Source organism: Ahaetulla prasina, chromosome 2 (assembly GCF_028640845.1).
Source record: "Ahaetulla prasina isolate Xishuangbanna chromosome 2, ASM2864084v1, whole genome shotgun sequence".
Taxonomy (NCBI): domain Eukaryota; kingdom Metazoa; phylum Chordata; class Lepidosauria; order Squamata; family Colubridae; genus Ahaetulla; species Ahaetulla prasina.
This window is the reverse complement of record NC_080540.1, coordinates 129,268,151-129,280,593: the sequence shown is the minus strand read 5'-3', so window position 1 is coordinate 129,280,593 and position 12,443 is coordinate 129,268,151. Positions and strand designations below refer to the sequence as shown.

The following is a 12,443-nucleotide window of genomic DNA, read 5'->3' as shown; positions in this document are numbered from 1 at the left end:
GATATTTAATCTGGAGATAAATATTTACTATTTATTTTGAAACACCAGAAATACAACTCTTTACATGTTTATTCAGAAGTAAATTTCAACATGTTCAAAGGAATTTACTGCCAGGTAACTATATGACAAAATATATTTAAGCTGCAACCAATCTTTGATGTCTTGGCCTTCCTGCTATTTGCTAGGAGTATGTTAGATGCGGTTTGTGTGAATGTCAGAAAAATGTAGGTGCAGAAGATTTTCAGCAATGGAAGAAGTTCAAAATTATTATCAGCTAAGAATTTGCAACTCTCTTAGCCACCAACTTTCCCTAATAGATTTTATTTAATTATACCAGTTTTGAATACTCCCCTCTTTAGTTCGTTGAACATTTTTCTTTTTTCAAACAGCATATTACAGAACTATTTCAATCAGCCCTATATCTTAAACTGCCAGATATTAGATTGAATGTTCCAAATTGTTTATGGTTTTTCAAAATTGTTGTGTCTTATAAGGGCTTGTACCTCTTTGATAGTATGAAAACTGCTTCCTGGGCATGAAGTAGCAATTTAGAAAGAGGATATGTTTTTATAGGTAAGTCCAGGCTTTGGCTGTAGTCACTCACCTGAGCCTGAATGCTCTCTTGGAGTGGAGTCACCCGAAGACGCTTGGCAGATGAAGCAGTCAGACTAGGATCCAGAGACGATCGATATTTTCCTGCCTGAAGTTCATAATCCTGTTTTTTTAAATAAATACCAACCAGTCATATAATTGGAGGAGGATAAGTGGGTTTGCTAAATGGAAATGGAAACTGTAGAACCATGCAAACATACATTGAGAATAGACTGCACATTCCGGGACAAGTTGATCACTGAATTTTTTTCAGACTCTTTACTCTGGATTTCATCTGCCAGCCTCTGTTGGAAAAGTAGAGACAGGGAGTTAGGATACGTTCCTGCCCAATGTTAGATTCATAATTAGATTTTTGCCTATCTTTCAAGCACTAATTCTATGATTGTTGCTTTATAAGCAATATATGATGTAACAGCCCCTGCGCTTGTGAATTTTTCAGATATTGTACATTGCCTTTACTGTTGCAGTCACTGAGTAAAGAACAAGCATGTGTGAATGTTACATGCAGGCATATCTCTCTTTCACCAATTCCTGCATGAAGGATGCCTAGTGGGAATGTGCCTTCCATCCTTTCGTTTGAGCATAAGGTAATGCTCTCATACCTTCTGGGCCTCGAGCTTGTAATTAATTTGGCTTGGTCCATCTGTGGTCTTGACCTTGTGCTTCGGGAGATTGTTGAGCCAGAATATCAGATTCTCATTGGCATTTTGGAACTGCTGGTAAATGAGGCTGGTATCCCAAAGTGTCTTCTCCCTGCACAGCAAGATGGCCGAGATTAAGTAGCAAACTTCTTTGGATGACTTCAAGAACAGAATTTATGAAGAATAAAGTCCAGAAATAATCAGAAAAGTAAAGGTAAAATAAAAGTAAAAGTAAACTCAGCTTTTACAATACATGGAGAAAGGCTTTATAAACAGATTGGTTTTTTTAATAATTAGTTGACACTTTTATGTTAATTCCCCTATTGGGAATCTCTTAACAGAATAACAGTCGGAAGGAACCTTGGGGATCTTCTAGTCCAACCCCCTGCTTAAGCAGGAAATCCTATACCATTTCAGACAAATGGCTGTCCAATTTTTTCTTAAAAACTTCCAGTGTTGAAGCACTCACAATTTCTGAAGGCAAGCTGTTCCACTGATTAATTATTCTGTCAGGAAATTTCTCCTTAGTTCTAGGTTGCTTCTTTCCTTGATTAGTTTCCATCCATTGCTTCTTATCAAGTATTTAACTCAGTTTTAAATTATTAATGGCAATGAACAGTGCTCATGATTTGCAGTGTATGAATATCCGAGAAAGAGCAAAAACCACAAAAAATTCCTATCCAGCTTTAAAAAAAACCCTGAGAATATGAGAAGGGAGTTTATAAAAGCTGTCAATTCTCTATTGCTAAGATCTTTTGCTTATCTAACAAAAGCAACATTTTTTATATCTTTCTTTGTTTAAAAGACTTACATGGCCATTATATTATGTAAGATAACTCTGTGTGGCTTAAATTTTTTTTAAAAAACCAAGAAGAAGTACACATAGTCCTTAATTTACAATAATTCATTTAGTGACTATTCAAAGTTAAAACAGCACTGAAAAAAGTGACATGGCCATTTTTTACATTTATGACCTTACTTTCGTATTAATCATTTCCCCCACTAGAGTAAGCGGGGTTTCTCACCGTTGATCCAGCTGGTCAGCTACAATATGATATCGATCATTAATGAGCTGGACTTCCTTTTTCTGCCTGGGCAAATCTGGACAGTATTCTTGAAAGTTGTTCTGCACGGCACTGCAGCTATGCTCTGCATCTTTAAGGCTTCGGTTTAATTTGAGCAAGCAGTTCTCCTGTTTCACCAAATCGCGTTTCAGTTTCTAAAAAAAGGGAAAAGATACACGTGTCATGGAGACTTACAAATGGCATAAACACGTATTTGTGCAACTGTTTACTCAAATCATATGGTCTTCAAAAGTGTCCTATCTACTTTCCCTTTCAATTGGTTTATTAGGGGAAAGAGAGCATAGACAAATAATTGGATTTTAAGAAAAGAAAGGAGCTGTAAATTCAGTTGTGGGGAAAGAAACGGCATAGAAAAGTGGCTAAGGCTGAGGGAAGAATTAGGAAACGAAATGCAGAAAGAGATAGGGAAGATGCTCTGTGGGAGAAAATAATAATTTTCCGTGTTTTATAATTAGGATGCTGGAATCAAATGCCTCGCCTCAGGAATAATGTATTTTTTTGAGCCAAGGACATACAGTATTTGGAATATTGACAGCACATCATTGCATGTTCTCATTAAATGACTGTCAAGTGGGGGAGAGGGAAGAGAGCTTGTCTTTCATAAATGATGGTAGTTATGCTGCTCATAAAACAGCCATTTATCAGAAGATGAATGGTGACGCTGTTTCTTCCTTCTCCCCTCTAGATGGGTTTCCGTTTGTGAAGGCAACTTACTTTTTTCAGAACTGTAATGCACACTGCAGCCAGAAATACCTTTGGGATTTTCCTGGGCCCCAAATGTACATGGCTAAATAAAAAATGTTAGGGCACAGTTCTTTGCAGTATCCCCATTTCCCAGTTCTACTCTTTTTATATATTATTAATGTAATTAACTCTCTCTTTAAAAAAAAAAGAGATGTATGAAGGAGATTGCAGGGCATCGGCGAAAAGCAGAGTACCTCTGCCTGTGTCTGGCTTCTCCTATTAGCAAATCAAGAAATTATTGTAATGTAGGTACTGATGAGTCCGTACAAAATGCTTGCATCTACTTCTGTTCATCTTTTGGCTGTATTGTTTAAATTATTAAAAGGGTCTAATTATAAAAGGGTCTAATAAATCAAGAAATCTTTCCCACAAGAGCCTTAGTGCAAAGAAACTCAACATTTTAATCATTCACGAATGCACGTGACCTACATAGTATGGCCAAAGGGCACAGTTTGAGGGTTAAGTGGATTCTAAATATCTTTTAAACATAAATACAGAATTTTAATTTTGAACATAACTAAAGGAGAAAATGATTAATAATAAGGCTGAGCAATAACCACATTAACTACATTTTATTGATAGATGAGTGGGCAGCCATATAAATTGAAAAGACCATTCCTATCCCATCTTTCCTCCATGAGCTTAAGGTGGTATATCTAATATGTTCTTCTCCATAATTTTATTGTATAACACCCAGAGCTCTTCTCTGTTGGAGATGGGTGGTTCAGAAATGTGAAAAACAAACAAGTAAGCAAACAAATAAGTTTATCTTAATGGTTTGATCTTTATTTGGACTTATAGTTGATGAACTCTATTCTGTTAGTGTAAGGGTGTGAGATTGGATGGTTGGATGGATGAGCATTATCCCATGGGGTATCTATGACTTCAGACAACTCTTACCTGAAGTTCATTTGCACGATCTTGCAATGCCTTAGGTGAAGCTGGAATGGTACCATCATGAGATAGCTTGGCCTCAATAGTGCTAATGATCCTGTCCACATTTTCTATCTCAGTTTCCAAGTTTATACTTGCTTTGGCTCTGAGGAGTGGGAGACAATTTTACTCTAAGAATGTTTTCGTCAGTAGCACAATAAAACAAAATTCTTCCTCTACATCTTTCAACTTGTAATACTTAAAAAATTTACAGAAACATTTGGAAGAAGACTGCTTCTTTACGGCTAAAGATTATTGGCCAAGAGATACTATGGAAGTTACTTACTTTTCATCATATAACCTGGAGAGTACTTTAACATCATTGTATTTATTCTTGATGTTGTTGAGCATCACAGGAATTTGAGAGGCGGAGGTACCAGCAGGCTTTTTTGAAAGATAGATCTCACATGCTTTTTGAGCAGCTTCTTTTTCTGTTCCTATAATCTGAATTCTCCTGTTTGTTCCCTGATAAAAATGAAGATTTTTTTTTAAAAACCAATCAGTTCAATTGAATGGACTGCAATGATTATAAGTGTGGCAGGGTGATGGAGTTGAGGGGATGATGCACACCAACCTTGTCTTATCCTATAATTATCCATATTTTGTTTTGTCTGAAACCTAGAACAATCAGTATATTCTAGATGGTAACTGATCCAAAATAATCCAACAGACTATTCCATAATGCAATAGTTTATTCCCAATTCAATACAAAACAAAATGCATTCTCTGCTTTGTGTGTCTCTCTAGTACTGGGTAATCTATGCTGATTTTTGTATTTCTTTTATACTTCTTTTGACTTTTCCAACGGTGGAAATAGGCTCCTGTTCACATTTTAATCTCACAGAAATTTTAAGGCAAATATTTCCTATAAAATAATATTTGCAGATACTGATGAACAGTATAGCTAGTCACACATTTGAGGAAAGCATTGAAAAATGGAAAAAGACAGGAAAAGATCCCTTCTCCAAAATAGTAGGGGAGTTGATAGAATGGAATCTAATCTTAATCAAACAACTAAAAATATTGGATTATAAAGCCTCTCTCTGTTATTTATTACTCTATCATGTCAGTGAGCATTAATATTTGCTTCTTGTTATACCAGCAGTAAATGCACTCCATTCTTTTTTGACATGTGCAGTATATATTTTAGCTTTGGGTAGTATCTAGCCAAATATGAGAGTATCTGCTATCACAGATAAGTAAGCAGTCAAACCAGGGGTGAATTGCTACTGGTTCGCTCCAGTTCAGGCGAACTGGTAGTAAAAAAACAAGCTACCGGTTCGGATTTCTGATGATCAGCTGTGCAGCGGGGTTTCCCCGCTGCACAGGGAAATCCTGCTTTCTAGCAAAGCTAAATCACGCACCACAGCTGATCCCCCCTCGCTTCTACTTACCTTCCCAAGCCTCCTTTTGGCGCATACTGCACACACACATGCGCACAGAGCATATGTTTGGTGCGCACTGTGTATATGCACACAGTGTGCATTTGGCACGCAGTGCACATGCGCGGCCTGTGAATCGGTAGCAAACCGGTTCAGATTTCATCACTGAGTCAAACTCCTTCGGTACTTGCCTCCTGATGTTTGATCCGTTGAGTAACATCTTCTATAGGGTCACTGTGATTTAGCGGAGACCTTGTGCGGTTAAAAATATCCATCTTAATTTGCCCCAAATCATTATCAATTTTATTCAGCTTATGGAGCAAATGGTCAGCTTCAGAGTCATCCTGAACTGCAGTGAAGGTTCTGATTGTGGCTGGAATGACAAATAACATTGGTTTCCTATGGTATGGTCCAAATTAAATAAAACATCCACATTAAGCAGAATTTCTCATTCACATACATATTAATCCATCAGGTTGCCCTCTCCCCTCCTTGGAAGAGCTTTATAGCTCCCACTGCCTTAAGAAAGTTCAAAGCATTCTTAAAGATCCATCTCATCCTGGGCACCCCTTTTTTAAAACTATTACCATCTGGCAGCCAGTACAGGACAATAAAAACAAGGACAAATAGGCTGAAAAACAGCTTCTATCCCAGAGCAGTAACTGTACTGAATTCTACTGTATAGTGTAATATTAATGCAATATCAGGGTTCTCAATTCAATTGTATAGAATGTGAAGGATGTGTGTTTTTGTTTTATTTTTATAGTTTTCTTATGTATGATGTACATTGAAGATAGGATTTAATTTTGTTGTACGAGGTGCAATGACAATAAAGTAAACTAAACTGCTGTTTCTAAACTCTTTCATGTTCATCTCCAATTTAAAAAACAATCCTTCCATGGGAGGTCTGAGATTCTGAATTTTGGCTCCAGTAGTGACCTTATAAGAAGCATATCATCACACAGTCTTGAAATCTGAAGGTTGAAGTCACAGGTGGAAATCTTTGGGGCAACACCTGAGTACTTTAGCATTCTTATTACACAATGATATATTTCTAACAAAAACCAGTTAAGATACTGACAGACCTTCATGGCTGGGTTTCACTGATTCCTTGTTGCTGCTTCTTAGGGTGGTCTGGATGGAAGCTCTCTTCTGTTTTATTGTGTTCAGCTCACCTTCTAGCCTAAGCACAACAAAGGGGTCAAGAGTGTGCATAGCACAGAGAATTCCTACAGTACTTACGTATAGGAGGTACTTGTTAGAAAAGCTACACAATCAGAGGCTCTAATTATAGATTAATTTAGAATGAACAGAATGTATTTTCATCCCATGAATAAAGTATGTGGATTAGATCAGTGGTGGGTTGCCCCTGGTTTGGACTGGTTCACAAGAACTGGTAATAAAACCGGTGGGAGTCTCCGCCTACCAGCCCGGATGTCATTGGGAAGCTTCTGTGCATGTGCAGAAGTGCGTGCGTGGCCCCATTGCGAACCGGTAGGAAAGGTAAGTAGAACCCACCCCTGGATTAGATCCATAATTGGAAGTGCAACATCTGAGCATACTATTATGACACGGGCCTATTTATACAATGATGAACACTGTAACAAATGCTTTTTTATATAGATTCTTCCCATACAATTCCAGAAGCATTTATAAACCAACGATGATTTTGCTTGCTTTGCCAAATTACACCAGCGCTTATCTTAATTTATTTATTTATTTATTATTTATTTATTTGATTTCTATACCGCCCTTCTCCCGAAGGACTCAGGGCGGTGTACAGGCAAAATAAAACAGACAGTACAATATATAATTTAAAATGCAATTAAAAAACTTATTTTAAAATTGGCCTGAAAATTAAAATATACAGTGAGCTAAAACCCCATTTAAAATTAGTTAATAAAAATTTTAAAATTTGATAAAATTCAATTTAAGACAGCCCCGCGCAAATAAAAAGATGCGTCTTCAGTTCGCGACGGAATGTCCGAAGGTCAGGTATTTGGCGTAAACCCGGGGGAAGTTCGTTCCAGAGTGTGGGAGCCCCACAGAGAAGGACCTTCCCCTGGGGGCCGCCAGCCGACATTGCTTGGCGGACGGCACCCTGAGAAGTCCCTCTCTGTGAGAGCGTACGGGTCGGTGGGAGGCATGTGGTAACAGCAGGCGGTCCCGTAAGTACCCAGGCCCTAAGCCATGGAGCGCTTTAAAGGTCGTAACCAGCACCTTAAAGTGCACTCGAAAGGCCACAGGCAGCCAGTGCAGTCTGCACAGGAGCGGTGTTATATGGGAGCTACGCGGAGCTCCCTCTATCACCCGCGCAGCTGCATTCTGGACTAACTGAAGCCTCCGAGTGCACTTCAAGGGGAGCCCCATGTAGAGAGCATTACAATAATCCAAGCGAGAGGTAACGAGCGCATGAGTGACCGTGCACAAGGCATCCCGATCAAGGAAGGGGCGCAACTGCCGAACCAGGCGAACCTGGTGGAAGGCCCCCCTGGAGACGGCCGTCAAATGATCTTCAAACGACAGCCGTTCATCCAGGAGGACACCTAAGTTGCGCACCCTATCCTTTGGGGCCAATAACTCGCCTCCAACAGTCAGCCGCGGCTGCAGCTGACTGAATCGGGGTGCCGGCATCCACAGCCACTCCGTCTTGGAGGGATTAAGCTTGAGCCTGTTTCTCCCCATCCAGACCCGTACGGCTTCCACACACCGGGACAGCACTTCAACAGCTTCATTGGGGTGGCCTGGGTGGAAAAGTACAGCTGGGTGTCATCAGCGTACAGCTGGTATCTCACCCCAAAGCCACTGATGATCTCACCCAACGGCTTCATATAGATGTTGAACAGAAGGGGCGAGAGAATCGACCCCTGCGGCACCCCACAAGTGAGGTCCCTCGCGGTCGACCTCTGCCCCCCTGTCAACACCGTCTGCGACCGGTCAGAGAGATAGGAGGAGAACCACCGATACACGGTGCCTCCCACTCCCAATCCCCCCAACCGGCGCAGCAGGATACCATGGTCGATGGTATCAAAAGCCGCTGAGAGGTCTAATAGGACCAGGGCAGAGGAATAACCCCTGTCCCTGGCCCTCCAGAGATCATCCACCAATGCGACCAAAGCTGTCTCCGTGCTGTACCCGGGTCGGAAGCCGGACTGGAACGGGTCTAGATAGACGGCTTCATCCAGGTATTGGGGTAGCTGTCGCGCCACAGCACTCTCTACAACCTTCGCAACAAAGCGAAGGTTGGAGACTGGACGATAATTACCCAAAATAGCTGGGTCCAGGGAGGGCTTCTTGAGGAGGGGTCTCACCACCGCCTCTTTCAAGGCGGCAGGGAAAACCCCTTCCAACAAAGAAGCGTTGATAATCTCCTGAGCCAGCCTCGTGTCACCTCCTGAGTGGCCAGTACCAGCCAGGAAGGACACGGTCCAGTAACCATGTGGTGGCGTGAAGCCCCCCCATCAACCTGTCCACGCCCTTGGGAGCCACAGGGTCAAATTGATCCCAAATGGACTCAACAAGACGTGTCTCCTCTCCCTCGCCTGGATCATCCCAATTTCGGTCCAGACCATCCCGGAGCTGAGCGATTTTATCGTATAGATAACCACTAAACTCCTCAGCACGTCCCTGCAACGGGTCATCCCGCACCTCCTGATGAAGAAGGGAGCGGGTCACCCGAAACAGGGCGGCCGGGCGGTTATCTGCCGACGCAATGAGGGTGGAGGTATGTGAGCGCCTCACCTCCCTCATTGCCACTAGGTAGGTCCTAGAATAGGACCTAACTAGTGTCCGATCAGCTTCGGAACGGCTGGACCTCCAGGTGCTCTCTAGACGTCTTCTCCGGCGTTTCATCTCCCTCAGCCCCTCGGAGAACCAAGGGGCCAAACGAGATCTGCGCCGGGTCAGAGGTCGCAAAGGCACGACACGGTCCAAGGCCCCAGCCGTGGCCCGCTCCCAGGCCGCAACTAGTTCCTCAGTCGTGCCGTGGGCCAGATCCTCAGGGAATGGCCCAAGCTCCGTCCGGAACCTCTCTGGGTCCATCAGACTCCCCCTGAATAAGATCACAAATCAGGGGGGCTTTATTAGCCACGGACCGGGCTAATAAATTCAAGCATAAAGTGCACAAGACTCTTAAATTGTGACATTAGTATTACTCAGTACAGGTAGTCCTCGACTTGCAACCACATTTGGGATTGGAACCTCCATCGCTAAGCCATGGGGTTTTATGACCTTTTTTTGCTGTGATCCTTAAGCAAATCACTGCAGTAATTAAGAGAATCTGGCTTCCCTCGTTGACTTTGTTTCTTGGAAACCCCTTAGGAAAGTTGTAAACGCCAATCATATGACCCTGAGATACTGCAACAGACATAAATACATGCCAGTTGCCACGTGCCTGAATTTTGATCATGGGACCCTGAGGAAGCTGCAACAGTTGTAAATGCAAGGATGGATTGTAAATTATGTTCCCCCCCCAGTGTGTTGTAATTGTCTATGGAGATTCTTAGTTACCCAGGTCATGGTTATCCCAAAGGTGCTTCTTGGATGAGAAGCGAAATGTTTTCAAAGATAAACCAGAAAATCCAGTTGCCTCTTGAAAAAAAGCACTTTTGGGAATGTATTGTAATCCTGAACAATCATTAAATGAATGATTGTAAGCTGAGAACTACCTGTATTCTGGTTTGTTTTTGGTTTGTTTGTTTTTTGCCACCTAGCTGCTTTTATTCCTCAGGGTGTTTTGGGGTGATTATGATTCCCATCTGTTTTTGAGTAAAGGATATCAATTTCCCTATTACAGGGAATATTGCAGGATTGACTGGTGGGAATGGTTGCAGGTATAGAGGACAGAGTCTTCCAGATTGCTTGCCTTGATAGCCATACTTTATTGACTATCAAACCTTTGAGGAGATGGGGGGAAGCAGAGATTGAGGTGTCTCCTCTTCCTTCTGTGTTTGCTAAATTGTGAGCTATCAAGATGATCGGACAGAAGTTTATGCGCCCACCTGATCTTAATCCTTAAGAGTCAGTTTTACAATGCGTATGATCTAGTATTATGATACTATATATATATATTTGCTTTCTGACTTGCCACCTAACATTAAACATGAAACAAATAATGGAAAAAGGAAAAGTTGCAGTGAGTTTCAGATTTCAAAAAGAAATAGTAACAGCAACCTTGGCCTTATTTTCGGGGAGGTCTTATTATTTTGGGGCGCATGGAGCAAGATGGGGCTCCTCTTGCCGTCTTACCTCATTTCCAGCTTTGCATTTAAATATTTCCAGGGAGGGCTTATTTTCGGGGGGGAAGCTTATTTTAGCACATGCACTCAAAAGCCTGATTGGGCTTATTATAAGGGGATGTCTTATTTTTGGGATTTGAACTTGGGCTGCCTGAATATTAGGCAGTTGTATTAACCTCTGAGCCACAAGTTCTCCTCCCTTTATCAGCTGAGCCAGGGGAGAGATAGTGTTTTTCTGTCGAAGCACCTGGTCTGCCCCATTGTGGGAGGGAGCAAATATGCCACCCTTCACTTTTTCCCCGACCTTCCCCCCCCAGCCACTAATTGCTATTTGAATATTTTTCTACTTATGTGCTTAGAAAACAGGAAAGAGAAAAATACAAGTTTTTTTTAATTTAAAAAATTATACATGTGCAAAATGCCTGAGGTTATATTTCAGGGTGCATATTATTACAGAGTTAAACAATATTTAACTCTATTCCCATCACTGCATATTTGGTTCCATCTCCAATTTTCGTTTTTGTTTTAATCCCAATCTCCCATCCTATATCCAAGGTAAAATCCCGAATGACGATTTAATATCTGCATTCACCAGCAGTATTTGCTTCGGTTGGATATCTTTTATTTTATTTATTTTTTTAATTAATGAGTGAGCAGGAAAGAGATGCAGGAAAGAAGCTTATTTATATTGCTCATCAAAATCATTGGAAGATCATTATCCTGAAAGATGGAATTATAACAATAACTATAGCTATATATTTTCAGGAAAAAGAGCAAAGGAGCTTTGTACTAACCTATTAACTTTGTCTATGGCTTCTAGGTCTGGAGGCGGAATGGAGAAACAAACAGCAGGTGCTATCTTACTCTCTTCTTTGGCATTCTGCACCGCCCAGTTTTCCTGGTTGCTATTATTTTTCAAAGTATACTTTTCACCTCTTTCAAGCTGTACCTAGAAGAATGAAGATAGGGAAAAGGGGGATTTTGGTTTCTGATGGATTTCAACTTCTGCAGCAGTACAAATGCAACTTTTTTCAGAGCATTTTTCTCTTGACCACAGGAATGGTGTGTGTGTGTTTATGTGTTCTTAGAAGACAAGTATTTTGTATTGTCATGTCTGTTTGCTGTTGTCGCACACTACTCTATATCTGTATTAGTGGTGGGATTCAAAATTTTTACTACTAGTTCTGTGGGCATGGTTTGGTGGGCATGGCAGGGAAAAGATACTGTAAAATCTCCATTCCCTTCCCACTCCAGGGGAAGGTTACTACAAAATCCCCATTTCCTCCCGACTAACTAGGACTTGGGAGGCAGAGAATAGATGTCAGAGGTGGTATTTACTGGTTCTCTGAACTACTCAAATTTTCCACTACCGGTTCTCCAGAACTGGTTAGAACCTGCTGAATATCACCTCTAATCTGTATTGTTATATTATGAGTTATTTCAGGACCTAGAGCAGTGGCTCCCAACCTTTTGGGCACCAGGGACCAGTTCCGTGGAGAGAGGTTTTTCCACGGACTGGACGGGGTGCGGTTTTGCATGCTGCCTGCATCCTGTGGATGGGACTTCACTTGTTTGTGTGGCCCAGTTTCTGGCATGCCACGGACTGGTGCCGGTTCACAGACGACCAGGGGTTGGGGACCATGACCTACAGCAGTCTAGCTCAGTGCAAGAAATCAAAATTCTAAGGCAGGGGTGTCAAACTCATGTCTTCATGGTGTCGTCACATGACATATCGTAACTTTTTTCCCCCTAGTTAAACCAAGGATGGGTGTGGCCAGCGTCTGACACATTCGGCCTGCGGGCCGCGAG

At 41.6% G+C, this 12,443-nt stretch overlaps 2 protein-coding genes across 4 annotated transcripts in view; one reads left to right on the top strand and one right to left on the bottom strand.

Moving 5' to 3' along the window:
- Window positions 1–12,443, bottom strand: part of EVPL (envoplakin) — a 54,176-nt gene that overhangs the window by 5,341 nt on the left and 36,392 nt on the right. For all 3 annotated transcript variants that reach the window (XM_058165938.1, XM_058165939.1, XM_058165940.1), the window contains 9 exons: window positions 11,429–11,583; window positions 6,483–6,580; window positions 5,589–5,770; window positions 4,302–4,480; window positions 3,983–4,121; window positions 2,279–2,472; window positions 1,215–1,365; window positions 813–896; window positions 605–715 (listed from right to left, as the gene is read on the bottom strand). In XM_058165938.1, the coding sequence (XP_058021921.1) occupies window positions 605–715; window positions 813–896; window positions 1,215–1,365; window positions 2,279–2,472; window positions 3,983–4,121; window positions 4,302–4,480; window positions 5,589–5,770; window positions 6,483–6,580; window positions 11,429–11,583 (1,293 nt within the window). The remainder of the gene's footprint in view (window positions 1–604; window positions 716–812; window positions 897–1,214; window positions 1,366–2,278; window positions 2,473–3,982; window positions 4,122–4,301; window positions 4,481–5,588; window positions 5,771–6,482; window positions 6,581–11,428; window positions 11,584–12,443) is intronic.
- CDK3 (cyclin dependent kinase 3) overlaps window positions 1–12,443 on the top strand; it is a 42,470-nt gene that overhangs the window by 21,597 nt on the left and 8,430 nt on the right. The gene's annotated exons all lie outside the window — the stretch shown is intronic.